Raw genomic sequence first — 20,965 nt, 5'->3', positions numbered from 1 at the left:
GGCAGGAGAATGGCTTGAACCTGGGAGGCGGAGGTTGCAGTGAGCCGAGACCGCGCCATTGCACTCCAGCCTGGGCAACAAGAGTAAAACTTTGTCTCAAAAAAACAACCCAGAAAATAACGAGTGTTGGCAAGGACATGGAGAAATGCAAACAGCTGACAAGACTGTAAAATGGTACAGCCATAGGGAAAACAGCATGGAAGTCTCTCAAAAAATTAAAAATAGAATTACCATATGATCCAGCGATCCCATTTATAAGTATACACTCAAAAGAACTGAAATCAGGATCACAAAGAGATATGTGCACACTCATGTTCAATGCAGCACTATTCATAATAGTCAAGAGGCACAAGCAACCTAAACGCCCATTGGCCAATGAGTGGATAAACAAAATGTGGTGTATACCTACAATGGAATATTATTTAGCCTTGAGAAGACTGGACATGCCAGACACAGTGGCTCATGCCTGTAATCCCAGCATTCTGGGAGGCCGAGGCAGGCAGATTGCCTGAGCTCAGAAGTTCAAGACCAGGCTGGGCAACAAGGCAAAACCCAGTCTTTACAAAAAAAATACAAAAATCAGCTAGGCATGTTGGTGAGTGCATGTAGCCCCAGCTACTCGTAGGGCTGAGGTGGGAGGATCACGTGGGCCCAGAAGGTCAAGGCTGCAGTGAGCCATGATCACGCCAATGCACTCCAGCCTGGGCAACAGAGCAAGACCCTGTCTCTAATAAAAGAAAAAAAAGGCCAGGCGCAGTGGCTCATGCCTGTAATCCCAGCACTCTGAGAGGCCGAGACAGGTGAATCACGAGGTCAGGAGATGGAGACCATCTTGGTGAAACCCTGTCTCTACGAAAAACACAAAAATTAGTCAGGTGTGGTGGTACATGCCTGTAGTCCCAGCTACTCGGGAAACTGAGGCAGGAGAATTGCTTGAATCAGGGAGTCGGAGGCTGCAGTGAGTCGAGATTGTGCCACTTGCACTCCAGCCTGGTGACAGAGCAAGACTCTGTCAAAAAAAAAAAAAAAGGAAAAAAAAAAGACAGGACATTCTGACAAATGCTGCAAAATGGATAAATCCTGAAGACATTATACTAAGTAAAATAAGCCAGTCACAAAAGGACACATACTATATGTGTTCCACTTATATGAGGTACCTAGAATAGTCAAAGTCACAGAGACTGAAGGTGGAACGGTGGTGGCCAGGGGCAGAAGAGACAGAAAAACAGAGTTGCTATTCAATAGGTATAGAGTTTCAGTCATGTAAGACAAAAACTTCTAGAGATTTGCTGTACAACATGCATTTAGTTTACAATATTGTAATGTACACTTGAAAATTGTTAAAGGGGTAAATGTATGTGTTGGTACTATAATTTTTTTAAATGAGAGAAGAGGACACAGAAACATATAAAATACCATGTGAATACACAGGAGATGCCCATCTGTAAGCCAAGAAGAGAGGCCGCAGAAGAAACAAAACCTTGATCTCAGACTTCTAGCTTCCAAAATTGTGAGGAAATAAATTTCTGTTATTTAAACCAAACCAAACCAAACATACAATATATATGGTTATGTGTTATCCTTTGTTCCTTTCTCCGAAGTGATTTTAAACTTCTAAAAAGAACAACCCTCCAAAAAACAGAAGCGTTGGCAGTACTGAATGGGGAACCTATAAGAAAACTCACTAGCTAACAGGGATGCCAGAGACACCTTTTAAGACTCCTGAACGGCCTTGTCTCTTTCCTCCCACTCCAGAAGAGTGACCAGGTAAGACGAATCTTAACCTTGAGTGCCCCTCAACACCTCTGAACTCAGCTCTAGAACAGACAGCATTCTCAGCTGGGTGTAGTGGCTCACATCTGTAATCCCAGCACTCTGGGAGGTGGAGGCTGGCAGATCACCTGAGGTTGGGAGTTTGAGACCAGCCTGACCAACATGGAGAAACCCCGTCTCTACTAAAAATATAAAATTAACTGGGCATGGTGGCACATGCCTGTAACCCCAGCTACTCTGGAGGCTGAGGCAGGAGAATCGCTTGAACCTGGGAGGTGGAGGCTGTGGTGAGTTGAGATGGTACCATTGCACTCCAGCCTGGGCAACAAGAGCAAAACTCTGTCTCAAAAGAAAAAAAAAGAACAGACAGCATTCTCTTTGTGCATGAGATCCCCATACAAAATGGGGAATAAAAATAAAGCTATAATTTCTCTGTTAAGTCAAAACCATCAGTTAAATGTTTTTCATCCTAACTTCAAAATATTTTAAAACATAAGCATCAGAGAAATACCACTATGTTTCTCAAGAGCCTTGAGATAAAACAAGTCACAATACAACAAAGGTCCATGGAGGAAGTGAAAGATGTCTGGCCATCTGTCTGGGAGTATGCCTGGCCATCTGTCTGTCTGTTATTATAACTCTCCATCTCCCACCCGCTTAACAAATCCACTCGATTCCTGACGTGGCTCACTCTGCTACAATCAAGTACCCCCACTCACACCATACTCTTCCAACACCAGCAGTGTTAATGAGAGGTTCTTAGTACTACTAGGATAAAAACCATTTAGGATCTCAGTGTTCCCACAGAATTTACTGACTCATCCCTTGTGTATTCGTTAATTTAAGGTATCTACCCTTAGTTTGAATAAACTACTTGACCTCAACCCTAATTACGGGTTTAATTAAAGCAAGACATCACATGTCAGAGGTGAAGATACTACAGGCTGAAACCATTAATATGAAGAGGTTTCTTCATTTTCCCAACAAAGACTGGAGGGTAAACACAGTCAAAATCTGCAAAACTAAGGAAACCAAAGTCAACAAATAGGACTGCAGTTCATCCCCCAAATCTTATTATTCTGAAATCTGAGTTTAGGGCTTTGAAGTTCCAAAAGTGTTATTAGCATCTGAAACTCAATGTGCCAGGAATACTTCCTTTTTTTTTTTTCCTTTTGAGATGGAGTTTCGCTCTTGTTGCTCAGGCTGGAGTGCAACAGTGAAATTTCGTCTCACTCCAACCTCTGCCTCCCAGGTTCAAGCGATTCTCCTGCCTCAGCCTCCCGAGTATCTGGGACTACAGGCGCTCACCATCACACCCGGCTGATTTTGTATTTTAGTAGAGATGAGGTTTCACCATGTTGGTCAGACTGGTGTGGAACTCCTGACCTCAAGTGATCCACCTGCCTCAGCCTCCCAAAGTGCTGGGATTACAGGTGTGAGCCACCTCACCCGGCCCTGTAAGTTACTTTGGAGGCTGTTTTATAAAACTCTAGGTGCATAAGACTTACAACCCGGATGGATCTCAGGACTGACCCTGCAGAGCCTTTCTCAATTAAGGTCATACGCATCTAGCTTCATTCACTAAGGGTCTATCAATCTAAGAGGCTGGGTTCTTTTAGAGAGCTCCTCATTCTCCCCAGAGTATCTCATGGAACACTCTTCTCTACAGAATCTACCATAGCATGACCTGAAATTCCAGCTCAGCCTCTAGCCCACCAAGCGGTCGTCCAGGTTGAGATAACAAGTATTCTTGGATACATGTTGCTTATTTAGGGAATTACTGAGTTATAGAAAATTGGACTGAGAGTAAAAAATGTTTCTTTTTGTGACATGCTGACAAACAGAACTGCAACCAGGCTTTAAATTGATATTTAAAACCTGTACACAGATTTTGCATTAATTTTCATATGCTCCCTCTAGTCCTAGGAGAACCAAATATCCCCACTAGAAAAACAAGAAAACTTGGGACAGAGAAAGGGAAAAATAAAACCTAACACTGGCAAAATCAAGATTCAAACTCAGGATTCCTAATTCCAAAGCCCGGTGCTCTTTCCATAATACAGTGCTGCTAATGTCCCCTCACCTTGGCCGAACACTCAGCTCCGGGACGGTTCGAACAAATCTAGGGTGACTTATTGGGAGAAACCTGGAGAAACAAATAAGCTAATCATTTCTCTTCATCTCTGTAACACAGTAATCTCTCTCTACTCTCCACCAAACCAAGCGCACAAAAGCACCCTGTTCTACTGTCACACACCACTGAAGGGAGATGTGTCAGGCTGAGGGTTTCCATTCTCAACCTTGCAGTTAATGGTAAGGAGCAGGCTCATCAAATCTTTTTTTTTTTTCTCAGACAAGGTGTCACTGTCACCCAAGCTGGGATGCAGTGGCGCAATCATGGCTCACTGCAGCCTCAACCTCCTGGGCTCAAGCAATCCTCTCAGCACAGCCTCCCAAGTAGCTGGGACTACAGGTGTATGCCACCATGGCTGGCTAATTTTTGTATTTTTAGTAGAGAATTTTCCTTATAGTCTATATACTCCAATTCTTTTGTTCTAAATATAAGGAAACTGAGGTCTTATTTAGATAAATGATTTACTGAAGACCCCACAGTTAGCTACTGAAATTAATATGCCAATTATTGGCCAGATTTTGAATTCTTTTTTTGCTGTTCTTGTTACAGCAAGAATTTCTGCTACAGTAACATGTGGCAACTAGATTTAAAGTAAATGAGTATTATTAGGGTGGAAGGTGGAAATGGATTATGACAACTGCAGATGTAATACAGCACAGTAACTGAGGCAGGCAACCCACTAGGCATGGAACAGACTACGCGTTCTCTCTTTCAGTCTTCACAATGGCCCTAGCCCTGCAAGGTACTCACTACCATGACTCTCACTTTACAAATCAAGACAATAAAATTTGGAGTTAAGTAGCTACTGACATGGTCACAGTTAATCCAGGATTCAAACCTGGGTCTGACTCCAAACCCGTGTTCTTAACAATCATGTCATACATTCCATATTTTTTTAAAAAATCATGCAAAAGAATTCTTTGGTGAATGCCTTTTGTTAACGAAAAGAGAATCTGACTTAGATGCAAGTTTTTGGAGCTCACCTACTTTCCCACTCCTCCCACAGCCACAACAATCTCCCCTCAAAGCCAGCCCACCCCCCAGAGCCTCCATACTTGAATGTCTTCATATCTCGCCCGCCAATAACTCGGGCAGTGACTGTCTTCCCAACCTTCAGCTTGCTAGTAGGAGAGGTGCCCTCTGGAACATCATCTAGAATGTGGGAGGCATGGATGCAGCCAATGATGCCATCTTTCAGAGTCACAACTACATGGGTGGGCTTAATGGACTTCACAGTCCCTGTGACCATGTCCCCAATGGAGAGGGTGTGCTTCTTTATGGTCCCTACAGTCAGAGCTGGATCCACTTCTTCATCCTCGTCAACTGTCTCAGAGTCCTTCCGGGGCGGCCTCATGGTCCTCTTGGCAGCTGGCCCCTCCACGGCCAAAAGAAGGCCAGTCACTCCTGGCTCTGTGGTCTTGAGGGTTAGGGAGACACCCTGTCCCACCTGCAATTTCTCTGAGTCAAAGCGGAAGGTGTCGTTGAGGTGAGAGGTCAGGGAGAAAGCTACCAGGTGGCCAGTCTCTACCAAGGAAGCAATGGCAAAGGACTTCTCCAAGTACTGCACAATTGCCTGGTGTTCGCTGCCTTTCCTCAGCTACAAGAAAGAAAAAGCCATCATCCCTGCTTTCCTTACACAGCATGGTCACTCATTCATGGCCCCACTGGGCAAGGTATGACTGAGGAGACCCTCTGGGGTCCCAAGGCTAGGGAACCCAAGGCTGGTCTGAGCTGGAACAGACTGGCCTTCACTCCCTGGACCTAGCTTTCCTCTCCATCCTGTACACTAAACTCATGGGGCTACATCTGAATTACCTTGGCTTGGTTTTTGTTAGATCTAGCAAATCTGAATTTTCCAAGTTATTGAGATATTTCTGATGAACAGCCTTGCAACCTCTAACAGCTCTCCCAGCTTAGAGACACTGCAGTTCCTAACTCTCAGTCCTGCAGCTCTGCTGCCCTGAATTTCATCACTCTTCCACCCAAGCAATGAATAGATTATTACTGAGAGCTTATCGTGTGCAGGGCACCTAGCCTCTCTTTCCTCAAAATCCAAATTGTGTTCATGCTCTTGTATGCTCAAGCTTTATTTAGATGATAAAATGGTACAGGGTCCTGCCAGAAAACTGAATGAGAGGTTAGCATTGCTTTCTATTCTCTGTCTTTCCTAAACTCAACATTGTCAGCAACTAGAAATTAAGGATTATATCTATACTGTACCATACTCTATGCAACCACGTGCCTAATAAGTGCTTTAGACAGTAACCAAATATATTCATCACCCAGAGAAAATACTAATTTTGAGATTTCCCTCGAACCCATTCTTATATCACACAAGTGTCCAGAAGGCAAGGCAGGTCAGAGTATGGATGCATGGCCTGGAGGTCTGAACTGCCCGCAGACATGCGGTTTGACTCATATGATGTTTTCAAAAAAATAAGTTTCCGGTTGGGCAAGGTGGCTCACGCCTGTAATCCCAGCACTTTGGGAAACTGAGGCAGGTGAATCACGAGGTCAGAAGTTTGAGACCAGCCTGGCCAAGATGTTGAAACCCTGTCTCTACTAAAAATACAAAAATTAGCTGGACATGGTGGCAAGCGCCTGTAATTCCAGCTACTCAGGAGGCTGAGGCAGAGAATCGCTTGAACCTGGGAGGTGGAAGTTGCAGTGAGCTGAGATGGTGCCACTGCACACTGCACTCCAGCCTGAGTGACAGAGTGAGACTCTGTCTCATAAAAAAAAAAAAAGTTTCCAACATTTTCAGCTTTTATTACAAATAAAAATCCAAATTTTGCCTTCTCTTAAAAATCAAAGCTTTAGTAGCACTAGCCCCAGATATTCCCACCTGGCAACACTGGACGGGACTGAACAGTCTCAGCCCCATGTGGGCTGGGCATGCACACTCCAGCTTGTTACGAGTCCCAGGCCGGCCACTCCCTACCCACACAGCCACCTCCACGCCTGCACACTACTTGTCTGGCCCTGAAGATGGAGTGCCCATGTCACCACTTATCACCGGAACTCAAAAAAAAGAAAAATTATTAAAAAAAAATGTGCTTTTTATGCAGGACATACGTCCATTTAAAAAAAAAAGTTTACCAAAATTTTTTTTCTTATGTTCTGGGAAGCCCAACAACTCACCTAACAACAGGTGTCGTTTAAAATGCATACTCCCACCCCTGACCGCCTCCCCTGCCCCACAGGTGCCCCATCTCAGTTGCTCATGAGGCTGCGCACGCCCTGCAGCTCCTCCAGGCACTGACTCAAATAGAATAGAAGTCAGCACTATGAACCACACCAGGACAAGAGGTCTAAACCAGGAGTGTCCTGGATCCATCCAGGCACAGGGCTACCCTCGCTAGAGGCATCTGAGTTGGAACCCTTCCACTGTAAGCGTGGGGTTAAAGGGTGCCTCATGTGAAACCATGGAAATGGAAGTCAGGAGCAAGCTTACCTTTTTAGCTTTTCTATTCACCAAGTCCTGGTGAAGGGAAACGTGTACTTCCAACTTCAAAAGATCAACATTTAAGATTACAACCTTCTTTTTCTGCCCAGATTCCACCTCCTGGCCTGCAGTGCAGAACCAAACACAGTGTGATTATCCTTCTGGAGCAGGGTGAAGGGAGAGCAGTACCTCTCACATGCAGGCGCTACCCCTTAGATCCAAAAAAGCAAAGAGGACATATGTCCTGGGTCCATATGGGCCATAATTAGGGAAACCAAGGGTCTATCTCCTATAGTTCAAGTTCAGATGGGCCTAAATTTATGTAACCTAATATATAAAAATCTAGATTTACCCAATTATAACAATTAAAGGATTCATACCTAAGCCTTTGCATTCATACAAGATAGGGATCCCAAAAATCTCCTCTGAATCAACTCATTTACCCTAGGTATTTAGAAATTCTATATCCAGGAGAGGGGCCAATGGGCAAAGGGTCCTCCCACTAACCAAAATGGGAAAGACAGAGCACTCACCCCCACGATGGTATCTGCTGGCTCTCAGGACCAGGTCGGGCACTGGGCCCCCACTGAATACCACAGAGCCATCTTCCAACACCTCCTGCACAACTAGGTCAAGGAACATTCCTGGGGTCATCTCAGCCAGTGTCTGGATCAACACAGAGTCTGCCAGAGACCCAAAGGAAACACGATTAGTACCATAAAACAACAGTCTCACTGTTCTCCTCAGGCAGTGTGCTGTCACCACAGAGGACAAGGGAACCCTGGAACCACTGACAAGGTAAAATTGCTTTTTGCAAAAATGTTCAGTATCCATGAAAACTCTTGTCACAGGCAGACAGACTTAAGCCCCTTGCCAATCCTACCTGACCATAATTCATGGAAGTAGCCAACAAATACCAAGGAGACAGGCTTTCCTTTAGTCTCTGGATAGTCACTGTTCCCTCTCAAGCCTCCTACTATGAAAGTCCACTAAAGTTACAACCACCCCACACAATGGTTCAGTCTAAAAGGGTCAGAATAATAACCCCTCCCAAAGCTTAGCAGGTCCCAGTTCCATTTCATCTGCTGAATAAAGGAATGAAAGGTGAAAAGGCAAGTGAATTCATACAAATGCAAACATGAAGCCACAAAACTAAGAGACATTTTGACAGTGGGAACAAGGGGACATCTAGGATGCTCTTAAAAGGGTGTAATATAAACATTTATTGAGCTGCTGCACACTTATTAACTGTGCACTTTGGTTAGGCACGGTGGCTGATGTCTACAATCTCAGCATTTTGGGAGGCTGAGGCGGGTGGATCACTTGAGATCAGGAGTTTGAGACCAACCTGGCCAACACGGCAAAACCCTGTCTCCACTAAAAATGCAAAAATTAGCCAGGCATGGTGGCAAGTGCCTATAATTCCAGCTGCTTGGGAGGCTGAGAAAGGACAATCGCTTGAACTTGGGAGGCAGAAGTTGCAGTGAGCCAAGATGGCACCACTGCACTCCAGCCTGGGCAACAGCGGAAGACTTCATCTCAAAAAAAATAAATAAATAAAAATAATTTTTAAAAATATGTGCACTTTATGCAGGTCATACTTCCATTTAAAAAAAGTTTACCAAAATTTTATGTTCTGAGAAGCCTAACAACTCACCTAACGACAGGTGTCATTTACAATGCATACCCCTACCCCTGACCGCCTCCCCTGCCCCACAGGTGCCCCACCTCGGTTGCTCATGAGGCTGAGCACGCCCTGCAGCTCCTCCAGGCACTGACTGAGGAGAAGGAGGCTGGTGGTGGCTAAGTCCCCCAGTCCACAATCTGACAGCCGCAGCGACAGCAGCATCCGCTGCTTCTCCTCATCCACATTGGTCACCTTTGCCACTACTGTCTGACCCTCAACAAAGTGGTCACTTGTGGAGGTTACAAATTTGTCACTCATGATCTGAAGAGAAGAACAGGCAGGAGATGAGGAGAGGAAAGGTCTTCATTAAGACAACCCACTTGATGTGCCTAGAAAGGGGTATGTGAGTGGGGGGAAATGGGACCAGGAGGCTCCCCCGAGCCCTCTTTGAGGACAGCTCTACTCCCCTTTCATAAAAACAGAGACTCCGGGAGAGGGCACCCAGTCAAGATGGCACATTAATGGCAAGCCAGGCAGACACCAGGGCCGTCCTCACCCCTAACACCCCACAGCAACCCTCTGCCCCTCACTAGGCTTGTTTCTGGGGCCCTCCCCTCTGCTCCCATTTAAAAAATTTTTCTGGCAGGGAATGCAAATGAGATTTTCCCAGGCAAAACAATAGGGAGACAGGCCTACAGAGGGGAAGAAATACTGATGAATGATCTGTGGCAGCAATCAGCTGCACACCACTTGCTCAGCTGTCTTCCATGACTTTGGTGAGTCCCGTCCCCACTCTAGGCCTCAGCTGATGCAGCACACACACCAGAAGGCTCTGCTAGGGGACTGCTGGGATTGTTCCCATCTGAAAAGTGCAGGACTCAATGACATGGGGGTGGGGGACAGTAATTTCAAGGACATTCTGGTCCCTTAACATCTCAAAAACCTCAGAAGTCTGCAAAACCTGTACTCAGCAGCTCAGGATGATCAACTTCCCTGTCTAAACGTTCTGAGAGAATAAAAACAAGTGCAGTCATCTTCACGCTGGAGACTAAAGCCTTCAGAGCTACTGCCTACCTGCCCAATGTGGATTGTGGAGTGGGAATGGTGTCCCTTCCTCCAGACGGTCACATAGCTAAGCAAGAGGAACATGGACCAAAAGTTCAGCTCCACTCACCCCTCCCAGGTGCCTTTATGTCACACAAACTTTAAGTGGTACACCTGAAAATCTTTCAAAAGAGTAAAGTATTCTTGGCCAGGTGTGGTGGCTCACACCTATAATCCCAGCACTTTGGGAGGCCAAGGCCGGTGGATTGCTTGAGGCCAGGAGTTCAAGACCAGCCTGGGCAAGACGGTAAAATCCTGTCTCTACTATTCAAAAAAAAACCTGGTCATGGTGGCGGGCACCTGTAATCCCAGCTACTTGGAAGGCAGGAGAATCATTTGAACCCAGGAGGTGGAGGTTCAAGTGGGCAGAGATCACACCGCTGCACTCCAGCCTGGGCAAAAACGCCAGGTGTGGTGGCTCACACCTGTAATTCCAGCACTTTGGGAGGTCGAGGCGGGCGGATCACAAGATCAGGAGATCAAGACCATCCTGGTTAACATGGTGAAACCCTGTCTCTAGTAAAAATATAAAAATTCGCTGGGGCGTGGTGGCATGCACCTGTAGTCCCAGCTCAGAAGGCTGGGGCAGGAGAATCGCTTAAACCTGGGAGGTTGAAGTTGCAGTGAGCCAAGGTCGTACCACTGCACTCCAGCCTGGGTGACAGAGCAAGACTCCTGTCTGAAAAAAAAAAGTAAAGTAGCCTACTCCTCCCCGCCCACCCACCCTCAGGTTCTGTGACCTCATGTCTCCTCAAGCCCTTGTACATGGAGCTAAACTTACAGCTTTTGGGGCCAGTCCACTAAGACCTGAGGGGAACTGGATGAACACGCCATAGTCCTTGATGCTCTTCACGAAACCAACGAGCAACATTCCAGGATGGATTTCTGAGAAGTTCTTGGGATCCTGACCACCTTCTACTGCGGAGACCAAAGCCGGCTTCCTGCAAAGAAGCTAGTGGTACTTCATCAAGGAATGTTCCAGAAAGGGCAGATGAAATATCCATCTCTCCCATCTCCTTTCTCCACAGAGAAAGGCAGAACTGCAGGCTGACCCTCTGCTCCCACAGCAATTCTCTAACTGTGCAGACCTGCAGCATCAACATCACCTGAAACATGGGATGAATGCAAGTTCTCAAGCACCACTCAGACCTATTGAATTAGAAACTCTGGTGTGTCCCAGCTATCTGCATGGCCCAACTGCACACTACAGCTGAGAATCATGGTTTTACTCCATTCCTGATTCACTCATCTATACATTATGAGAGGGGACCAAAAAGGGATAGTTCATCCCCCTGGTCTGGCAGCTGGATCCACCATTGCACAATCCTCCACTGCCCACTCGTCACACTGATGAACTCATTTTCCTTCCTCTGCTCATTTTTACGCCAAGGAGAATGAACTTTACATTCTGTGAGAAGAGGCTCCTTCAGAGCACCCATGCTAAGACCACAAACAATATTGCTGAGACTATAGCCGTGAGGGAAGAAGGCATAGGGGAATAAAAGAGGAAAGGAGGACAGAAGCCACATTGGTAATTGTTCTAACCCAAGGGGCAAGCACTAAATGCCCCAAGGAAACTAGATGTGCTCCTGAGCACTCAACTGGGCCTCCTCTCCAGCCCCCGAGAGTCCCCTTCTCTGCGACCTTTCAGGCTACTCCACCCTGACCACCAGCATCTGCTAGCAGCACTTACTCAGGCCTGCTCTTACTTTCCACAGCACGGGCTTCATCATTGGTTTGGTTTTGCGGAGGTATTTCTGAGGTCAAATAGCTGTCCTTTCCCCCATGGAATTTCTAACTAATTTCCCCAGAATTTCCCACCCAAGCGCCCATGGCCCCCCACCTTCCTCTGCTCCACAGACACCAGTCAAGGATACAACATGCCCTTCACTCTGGCTCAGACACAGGACTCGGTGAAGGGTGTCACCTGCCTGTAGCCAATGATGTAACAGTGGGCCATTGGTAACGTGGTCCGACAGATGAGACGTGGGGAGGAAAGCACGGGTATTGTGGGGCAGGACAGCCACCTCCAGTCCATCTTTGGTCTTCTCTAAAACCTTCACATCTACCAACTACCCAGAGAAAAGAAACAAAAATAGCACTTGTGAACAGAGAACAACCTGGTCTGGATCAGGGAGGGCTCCAAGGCATCAAACTTAGCACCAGGGATCACTAAAAGGAAGAAAGCTGTTTCTTCCAAACCCCACCCACCACCCCAACCACCCAGCATGCACGCATGTGCACATGCACCAGGACTCATGTGGGCCCATCGCAACTCTTCTCCCAAGTCCCTCCATGAAGCCCAAGGAAAGCCAGAACTGCAGGCTGGCACTAGAGACCCGAGAGGAAAGAGGGCAGCAGCCAACTGCTGAAAAGCCCTACCATAACAGGACTTTCATGACAGCTTCCATTTGTTCTGGCACACAGGAAAGAACGCATATGAGGTCCTCTCTTAAGAACACCTCTAGCCCCAAAATCTTATCTAACTGCCTCTGTCTTTCCGCTTCATGGGTTCCAACACACCATGTGTTAGTGGTACCCTGCTCTCTGTCACTGTAATGTAAAACAGCTTGTCCAGAAAAGTCCAGGTACCTGCCCAACATTAATGGCTTTTCCTTTCTTCTGATTGTGTCCTGCAGGCTCTTTCTTTGGCTCTGGATCACGTAACAGCTTGAAGGATAAGAGCATCCTCTCTTTGGGTGGCTCACTGTTCAACACGGCAACTTTCACCACCTGGTGAAAAATCACACAGGTTTGGCCAACTCCTCCCAGCAGGCCTTGCAGGCCCTGCAGCATGCCTTCCACTAGGGCTACAGAGGCCTTGAGAGATCTACCAAGCCCCTGGATCAGATCAGAAGGCAGTGAAAAGAAGAAATGCACTGAGCGCTACACAATCCCCACAGGGCAGCCTTTTGGATAAAAGGAAGACATAAATAACTTGTTTTGTACAACCCAAGTCTTAAAAATTATTTTTCTGTTTGAGGTGTGGATATGCTAATTACCCTAATTTGATCATTACACATTGTAAGCATGAATTGAAATGTCACATGGTGGCTGGGTACAGTGGCTCAGGCCTGTAATTCCAGCAGTTTGAAAGACCAAGGTGGGCTGATCACTTGAAGCCAGGAGTTCGAGACCAGCCTGGCCAACATGGTGAAACCCCATCTCTACTAAAAATGCAAAAATTAGCTGGGGGTGATAGCACATGCCTATAATCCTAGCTACTCAGGAGGCTGAAGCACAAGAACTGCTTGAGTCTGGGAGGAGGAGGTTGCAGTGAGCTGAGATCATGTCATTTTACTTCAGCCTGGGTGACAGAGGGAAACTCTGTCTCAAAAAAATAAAAAAATTTTTTAAAAAGGCCAGATATGGTGGTTCATGCCTATAATTCTAGCACTTTGGGAGGCCAAGGCGGGCAGATCATGAGGTCAGGAGTTCAAGACCAGCCTGGTCAACATAGTGAAACCCTGTCTCTACTAAAAATACAAAAATTAGCTGGGCATGATGGCACGTGCCTGTACTCCCAGCTACTAGGAGGCTGAGGCAGGAGAACAGCTTGAACCTGGGAGGTAGAGGTTGCAGTGAATGAGAAAGGGCCATTGCACTCCAGCCACTTGAGTGACAGAGGAAAACTGTCTCCAAAAAAAAAAAAAAAAAAAAAAAAAAGAAATATCACCATAAATATGTACAATTATTATGTATCGGTTTAAAGTAATAAAAAAATGTTTTTCCTAGTGATATCGAGACTTACTAGTTTTACAGCACTGCCCCCGTGTGGTGACAGTGACCTCACAATTTCTGATACGAGAGGCATGAGTTTATTACAGGTAAAGACCGACCTCTTCCACGCATGCCTGAGATCTATCAGCTTGCCAGCTTCTGCTGAACCCCCGAGACTTTCTCTCTGTTCTGTTCCCCATCTCCTCCATTCAGCGGGCTCACACTCACTGCCCCATGTGCTCTCCTCCTCAACCTCTTAAAGACAGCCCCCCTACTTACTGCTTCTTCATATTTGTTTGTGGGGTCACCAAGCATAGAGGGGACCTGTTTAGGGGAAGGGTTACCTGGCCAGTGTAAAAAACTCTCTCTGGGTCAGGGATATACTCAGTACTGAGCTCATGCTTGGGCACCAGTCCCTGCACATCACTGTAGAACTTCACAATGCAGCCATAGTCCTTGACCCTAATGATGAAGCCATGTGTCTGCAGACCAGGCTTGGCATCGGCATAGCAGGTAATGGCAGGTAGTTTGGACTCAACCAGGGTTTTCTTCAGGGTCATCATCAGCTTCTTGGCTTCAGGATCACAAAGCAAAACCTAGGGGAGAGACATAGGCTAATCATCAAGTTATCTGTTATGAGAGCCACTAAGCTGGTCTTGGCAACCTCTTAAACCCAAAGGCCGTGGGGCCATTCCCCAAGAACCTGCTATAGCTTTTCCTCTAATCATCTCAGCTGCAGATTCTTCCTGCTTCCTGCTGTATGAGGAAGCATACAAATCACTACTTCAAATGTAATTCCTGGAGCATACAAGCTACTATTTCAAATGTAATTTCTCCCATAAATTACTGCAAACTACCCACTCCTGATCATGAAGTAACACGCAGTATCTTATAGCACCTCTATAGTCCTGGTTACACTAACTTCTATACCATCTTAGCGCCTTCCTAGTGGGCTTTGCATCTAGTCTAACAGAACCAATGATGAACCAATTTACCACCTTAGTACTGCTATTTATTCACTATGAAATAAGACGAAGATGCAACTGTCTTTCACTCCTCAGAAGATCATCTTCTTAAAGACAGAAAAACCTTATTTTAACCCTTGATCTCACTATTGTAAAATTTTGCACCAATGGGCAATCATTACCTCTGCTGAGTCAACAATGATGAGATAATATGCATACAGGAAAATCTAACATGCTGAGTCCTACAGAGCGCAGGCTCCCCGTGAAGCACTCTGCGTGCCTCATCGTGTTGAATCTTCACAACCCTATGAAGCTTTCCTTGGGATTCGAGCCTTTGTCATAAATCCCCCATGTTTTAGCAGCTTTGCCAGGGCTATTTCTGCGCCTGGAACATACCCTTTGCTCTCCCCAATCTTCCAAATCCTACCTATCCTTTCTGGTGCAAGATCCACCTCTGCCAGAAATCTAGAAAACTTTGTCATACAGAGCTGAATTCGAAAACTGATTCTGCCACTTATTAGCTGTGTGACTCTGGGCAAGAGAGTTGGCTTTCCTAAGCTTTAATTTCCCCACCTGCAAAATTAATATTACTTGTTAGTACTGTTTCAAGGATTAAATGAAATAATCCATGTCACATGCCTAGCACAGTAACTGGCACAGAATACCTGTGAGTGGCAGTCGCTATTGATAACGTCAATGATTCTGGCTGCTCCAACCCACCCTTGTCTCCTCTTTCTCAGGTGTGACCAGAGCACACAACCTGCACCAAGCCACATGGCAAAAGGTCACATGCTGGCTTGCTCTCTCTTCATGTATGAATATTTTAACTCCCAATCATACTACCCAAAACAGGGACTCACTTTTCTCTTTCCAATGTCAGGTACAGCACTAGACACACTGCAGACATTACACACTCACTTTATGGAAAAAGGCAGAAACTTCAGCTGAGACCTGCTCTCTTCCCATCCAGCCAAAACCCCAAGAGACCCTTCAGGAGGCTCACCCGACACTTGACTTCATCCCCGATGTGGTACTTCTTCTCTGGATTCTTCATCAGGATGTCAGCCAGGTGCATGGGAGGTACCAGGCCCCTCATCTGCTCGCCCACTTTCACCAGCATCCCATATGGCTTTATGGTTAGCACTGTGCCCTAGAGAGTCCAAAGACAAGCTGCCACGATGTCTCAAGAATAGCCCTTCCCCCATCTCTTACAACAAAGCATGCCACACCTCTTGTTCACAGCCACCTTCCTGGGTTAACTGTCCCTGTTATTCCAGTTGGCACAGGGTGAAGCACACACCTCACACTAAGCTGGATTATGTCGTCAGCTTTATTTATGGGAGGCTTTGCATCTTTCTGTGTAAGCATGTGCTTTCTGTGTGCCTTAAAATATCCCAAAGGAAGGGACTATGTTGAGGTCCCCTAAGGAACAAACTCTACATATAAAGGGAGCTGCTCAATTAGAGCCAAATGGTTGGAGAGGACAGGTAACTGGAAGTGGCTTGTCACTAATACCCCAGGTAGCTCAATTATCACAGGACTAACTTTTGACCTGGTCTAATAATCACCATCAAATCCCAAATCCCAGGATTTATGATCTACTGCCTTTGTGTAGCTGGGTGGTGCTAGTAAGGCCTTATCTCAAAATTAATTACAAGTTACTCAAAGAAAGAGAAAGAAATTCTAGTCAGTAGGCAGAGGCAAGCAACATGACTTTCGATGTGTTCACATGAGGACTAATGAGCTGACAGTCACCTGAATGTGAACTAAAGAATGCCTGAAGGTGAGGGAGTACCTAATTATATGCTGAGATCTTACCTTTACCACTGCCCCAGGTTTGATGTCATGATACCTAAGGTACTGAGCTTCAATAATAGACCTAGGACAAGGAGAAAACACAGAATTAAATAAACTAGGGCAGAGGTTGCCTAATTCAGGGATACCACAATCATGCTGGCAAGAAAGAAATCCCTCACCAAGCACAGGAAAAACAATATGCACACGTACAGGTGCACATCTCTACACCCCCATCTGTTAATGACAGACTTACGTTCGTAGAGAGAGCAAGGCCAGCTCATCCATTTGGCTGTAGTCAATAATTCTACACTTGTGAGTGTTCCCTGGCTTGAAGGCCTCAGGGTTGAAGACATTCTTAGAATCAGAGAGATGGCTGAGCTGCAAAGTACCAAGTGATTGAGGACAAGCCAGAGACAACAGGTCTGAGCCAATGAGACCTTACAGCCCATAGAAAGGACTCAACAACACTTATCATGTACCATAAAAACAGTACTTCCATAGCCTGGTTAATTCTTCACACTAAAAAATTCCTCTTTACCATCACAGAATCTCAGTAAGGTCAGAGAAAGTCTAGATCACAGGTCAGTCAGCTGTGCCCAGTGCCTGTTTTTATAAATAGAGGCCGTATTGGAATACAGCCATCCTGTCCATTTACATACTGTCTACGGCTACTTTCGTGCCATAACAGAGTGGAACAATTAGGACAGAGACCACAGGGCCCACAGCCTAAAATATTTATGATCTAGCCCTTTAAGAAAAACTCTGCTGGGCCCTGGTCTGGATCCTAACTCATCCTTACACTTAACCACTGACCAGGTATCAAAATATGGCAAGCTAGTTCTAAGGCATCCTAATACAATCAATAGACATTTGTTCCAATTACTATGAACAGGAATTAGAACTGCAATATCCAAAAATTTTAAACTAGCATCAAGGGATTTAAGAAGCAGAAATGGCTCCCTGTGCTCCAAAAGTCCATCCAGTGATAAGATCCCTGACTAAACAAAGAGGCCTCCTTACCCGGGCATAGGCCAGAACCCCATCCTTCAGCCTAAAGGTGGCCCCGGCCTTTTTGAAAAAGCCTTGGACAGGAACATCATTCAGCACTGCTCCAAGGTGTTGGCAAGAGAGTCGGGAGAGAGGACGTCCAGGCTGTAGGAAGATGGGGCGCAGGCTCAGGCGCACAACTCTGGTTCGAGGATGGACGCAGAGGATGCAGGCCTTCACCTAGAGAAAGGAAGGGCACAGTGAACAGGAGACACAGGAGTACCACAGAGCAGACCTTCCAGGCATCAGCCTCTCCACATGCTAACCAGGTATGTAAGTACTCACATCCTTAGTATGTCAGTACTCAAACTGGCTTCAAGCAGCATGCAGAAAAGCCAAAATGTCCCATAAGGACTATTTCTGACTAAATCAAAGCTTACTCAAGCAAGGTATGGTGACTCACACTGGCAATTCCAGCACTTTGGGACACCAAAGCAGGTGGGACACTTGAGCTCAGGAATTAAGAGACAAGCCTGGGCACATAGTGAAACCCTGTCTCAACAAAAAATACAAAAATTAGGCTGGGGGCCATGGCTCACATCTATAATCCCAGCACTTCAGGAGGCTGAGGCGGGCAGATCACTTGAGATCAGGAGTTTCAGACAGCCCAGTCAACATGGCAAAACTTCTTCTCTAATTAAAAAAAAAAATTAGGCCAGGCACGGTGGCTTACACCTGTAATCCCAACATCTTGGGAGGCCAAGGTGGGCAGATCATGAGGTCAGATCAAGACCATCCTGGCTAAAACGGTCAAACCCCATCTCTACTAAAAATATAAAAATTAGCTGGTCGTAGTGGCATGCACCTGTAATCCCAGCTACTCAGGAGGCTGAGGCAGGAGAATCGCTTGAACACAGGAAGCAGAGGTTGCAGTGAGCCGAGATCACACCACTGCACTCCAGCCTGGGCGACAGAGCGAGACTCCATCTCAAAAAAAAAAAAAATAATAAATAGGCTGGGCGTGGTGGCTCAAGCCTGTAATCCCAGCACTTTGGGAGCCCGAGGCGGGTGGATCACGAGGTCAAGAGATCGAGACCATCTTGGCCAACATGGTGAAACCCCATCTCTACTAAAAATACACAACATTAGCTGGGCATGGTGGTGCGTGCCTGTAATCCCAGCTACTCAGGAGGCTGAGGCAGGAGAATTGCCTGAGCCCAGGAGGCGGAGGTTGTGGTGAGCCGAGATCGCGCCATTGCACTCCAGCCTGGGTAACATGAGTGAAACTCCGTCTCAAAAAATAATAATAATAATAATAATAAATAAATAAAAATTAGCTGCGCATGGTAGCACATGCCTGTAATTCCAGCTACTCAGGAGGCTGAGGCACAAGAATCACTTTAACTGGGGAGACAGAGGTTGCAGTGAGCCAAGATTGTGCCACTGCACTCCAGCCTCAGGGATGAAGTGAGACTCAGTCTCAAAAAAAGAAAAAAACAAAATTAGCCAGGCATGGTGGCATGCGCCACTTTGGGGGCTGAGGCAGGAGAATCACCTGAGTGAGCCCAGGAGGTCAAGGCTGCAGTGAGTGATGATCGCACCTGCACTCCAGCCTGGGGGACAGAGTGAGACCCTATCTCAAGAAATAATAATAAAATAGATAAATAAATATTAGCCAGAAAGTTTACTCAAGGCCAGAAAACTATACCCCAGACATCCCCTCAACACCACAGAGCTAATATATCCATAATACAACAGAATCCACGTACTGGTGTCACTACATCCAAGGCTCCTCTGAAACATGCGAGAAAAAGCCTGATATTATCACAAGATTAAAACTTATAAAATGTTTCAACTCCTTACACAAATAATTATAGGGAGAAAAAATTACTAAAAAGAGGTTTAGGAAAATATTAACAGTATTATCCCTAGGTAACAGAAAAATCCTAGTTTCACTTAAAAAAAAAATTATCCGCTGGGTTCAGTGGCTCAAGCCTGTAATCCCAGCACTTTAGGAGACCGAGGCAGGAGGATCATTTGAGCCAAGGTGCTCAAGAACAGTCTGGGCAACCTAGCAAAACCCCACCTCTACAAAAAATGTTTAAAAATTAACTAGGCATGGTGGCATACATCTGTAGTCCCAGCTACTCAGGAGGCTGAGGTGGGAGGATCGCCTGAACCCGTGAGGTTGAGGTTGCAATTAACCGTGATCACACCATTGTACTCCACTCTGGGCAACAGTGTATGACCTTGTGTCAAAAAAAAAAAAAAAAAAAAAAAAAAGCAGGCAGGCGTGGTGGCTCATACCTGTAATCCCAGCACTTTGGGAGGCCAGGGTGGGTGGATCAAGAGGTCAGGAGTTCAAGACCAGCCTGGCCAAGATGGTGAAACCCCCATCTTTACTAAAAATACAAAAAAATTAGCCAGGCATGATGATGGGCACCTGTAATCCCAGCTACCCAGGAGGCTTAGGCAGAGAATTGCTTGAACCCGGGAGGCAGAGGTTGCAGTCAGCCGAGATCACACCACTGCACTCCAGCCTAGGTGACAGAGCGAGATTCCGTCTCAAAAAAATAATAATAGGCCGGGCGCGGTGGCTCAAGCCTGTAATCCCAGCACTTTGGGAGGCCGAGGCGGGTGGATCACGAGGTCAAGAGATCGAGACCATCCTGGTCAACATGGTGAAACCCCGTCTCTACTAAAAATACAAAAAATTAGCCGGGCATGGTGGCGCATGCCTCTAGTCCCAGCTGCTCAGGAGGCTGAGGCAGGAGAATTGCCTGAACCCAGGAGGCGGAGGTTGCGGTGAGCCGAGATCGCGCCATTGCACTCCAGCCTGGGTAACAGGAGCGAAACTCCGTCTCAAAAAAAAAAAAAAATAATAATAATAATAATAATAATAATAAGTAAATAAACTCTCTATAGCATACATTACTATTAAAAAAAAGAAAAGTAAGAAATCATTTTAGAATTCTAAAAAATTCTGAATAACATGTATTAGGATTTTTTTCCCCAAATATCCATGTTCATTGAAGAAAATTTGAATATTTAAATACAAGGAGAGCCAGGTGTTGTGGCTCGTACCTGTAATCACAGCACTTTGGGAGGCCGAGGTGGGAGGACTGCTTAAGCCGAGGAGTTCAAAACCAACCTGGGCAATATGACAAGACCTTGCCTCTATAAATTTTTTTTTGATTTGCCAGGCATCGTGGCATGCACCTGTGGTCCCAACTACTCTGAGGACTGAGGTGGGAGGATCAATTGAGGCCTGGAGGCTGAAGCTGCAGTGAGCCATGTTTGTGTCACTAAACTCCAACTTAGGTGACAGAGTGAGACTCTGTCTAAAAAAGAGAAGAACAGAAAAATCACCCAGAGTTCATCACTATTAACACTTGATTACATAATCTTCCAGT

General features: G+C 46.0%; 1 protein-coding gene across 4 annotated transcripts in view; it reads right to left on the bottom strand.

Moving 5' to 3' along the window:
* Positions 1 to 20,965, bottom strand: part of PDCD11 (programmed cell death 11) — a 56,355-nt gene that overhangs the window by 19,128 nt on the left and 16,262 nt on the right. For 3 of the 4 annotated variants that reach the window (XM_032281493.1, XM_032281494.1, XM_032281496.1), the window contains 13 exons: positions 17,586 to 17,792; positions 16,819 to 16,943; positions 16,587 to 16,647; positions 15,772 to 15,918; positions 14,148 to 14,399; positions 12,676 to 12,816; positions 11,961 to 12,155; positions 10,865 to 11,035; positions 9,081 to 9,300; positions 7,886 to 8,035; positions 7,362 to 7,477; positions 4,963 to 5,504; positions 3,857 to 3,919 (listed from right to left, as the gene is read on the bottom strand). In XM_032281493.1, the coding sequence (XP_032137384.1) occupies positions 3,857 to 3,919; positions 4,963 to 5,504; positions 7,362 to 7,477; positions 7,886 to 8,035; positions 9,081 to 9,300; positions 10,865 to 11,035; positions 11,961 to 12,155; positions 12,676 to 12,816; positions 14,148 to 14,399; positions 15,772 to 15,918; positions 16,587 to 16,647; positions 16,819 to 16,943; positions 17,586 to 17,792 (2,390 nt within the window). The remainder of the gene's footprint in view (positions 1 to 3,856; positions 3,920 to 4,962; positions 5,505 to 7,361; positions 7,478 to 7,885; positions 8,036 to 9,080; positions 9,301 to 10,864; positions 11,036 to 11,960; positions 12,156 to 12,675; positions 12,817 to 14,147; positions 14,400 to 15,771; positions 15,919 to 16,586; positions 16,648 to 16,818; positions 16,944 to 17,585; positions 17,793 to 20,965) is intronic. The other variant, XM_032281495.1, reaches the window with a different exon arrangement.

The sequence above is a fragment of the Sapajus apella genome, unplaced genomic scaffold (assembly GCF_009761245.1).
Source record: "Sapajus apella isolate SASKATOON/1434 unplaced genomic scaffold, GSC_monkey_1.0 scaffold13, whole genome shotgun sequence".
NCBI classification, from domain to species: domain Eukaryota; kingdom Metazoa; phylum Chordata; class Mammalia; order Primates; family Cebidae; genus Sapajus; species Sapajus apella.
This window is presented reverse-complemented; position numbering and strand designations above follow the sequence as displayed.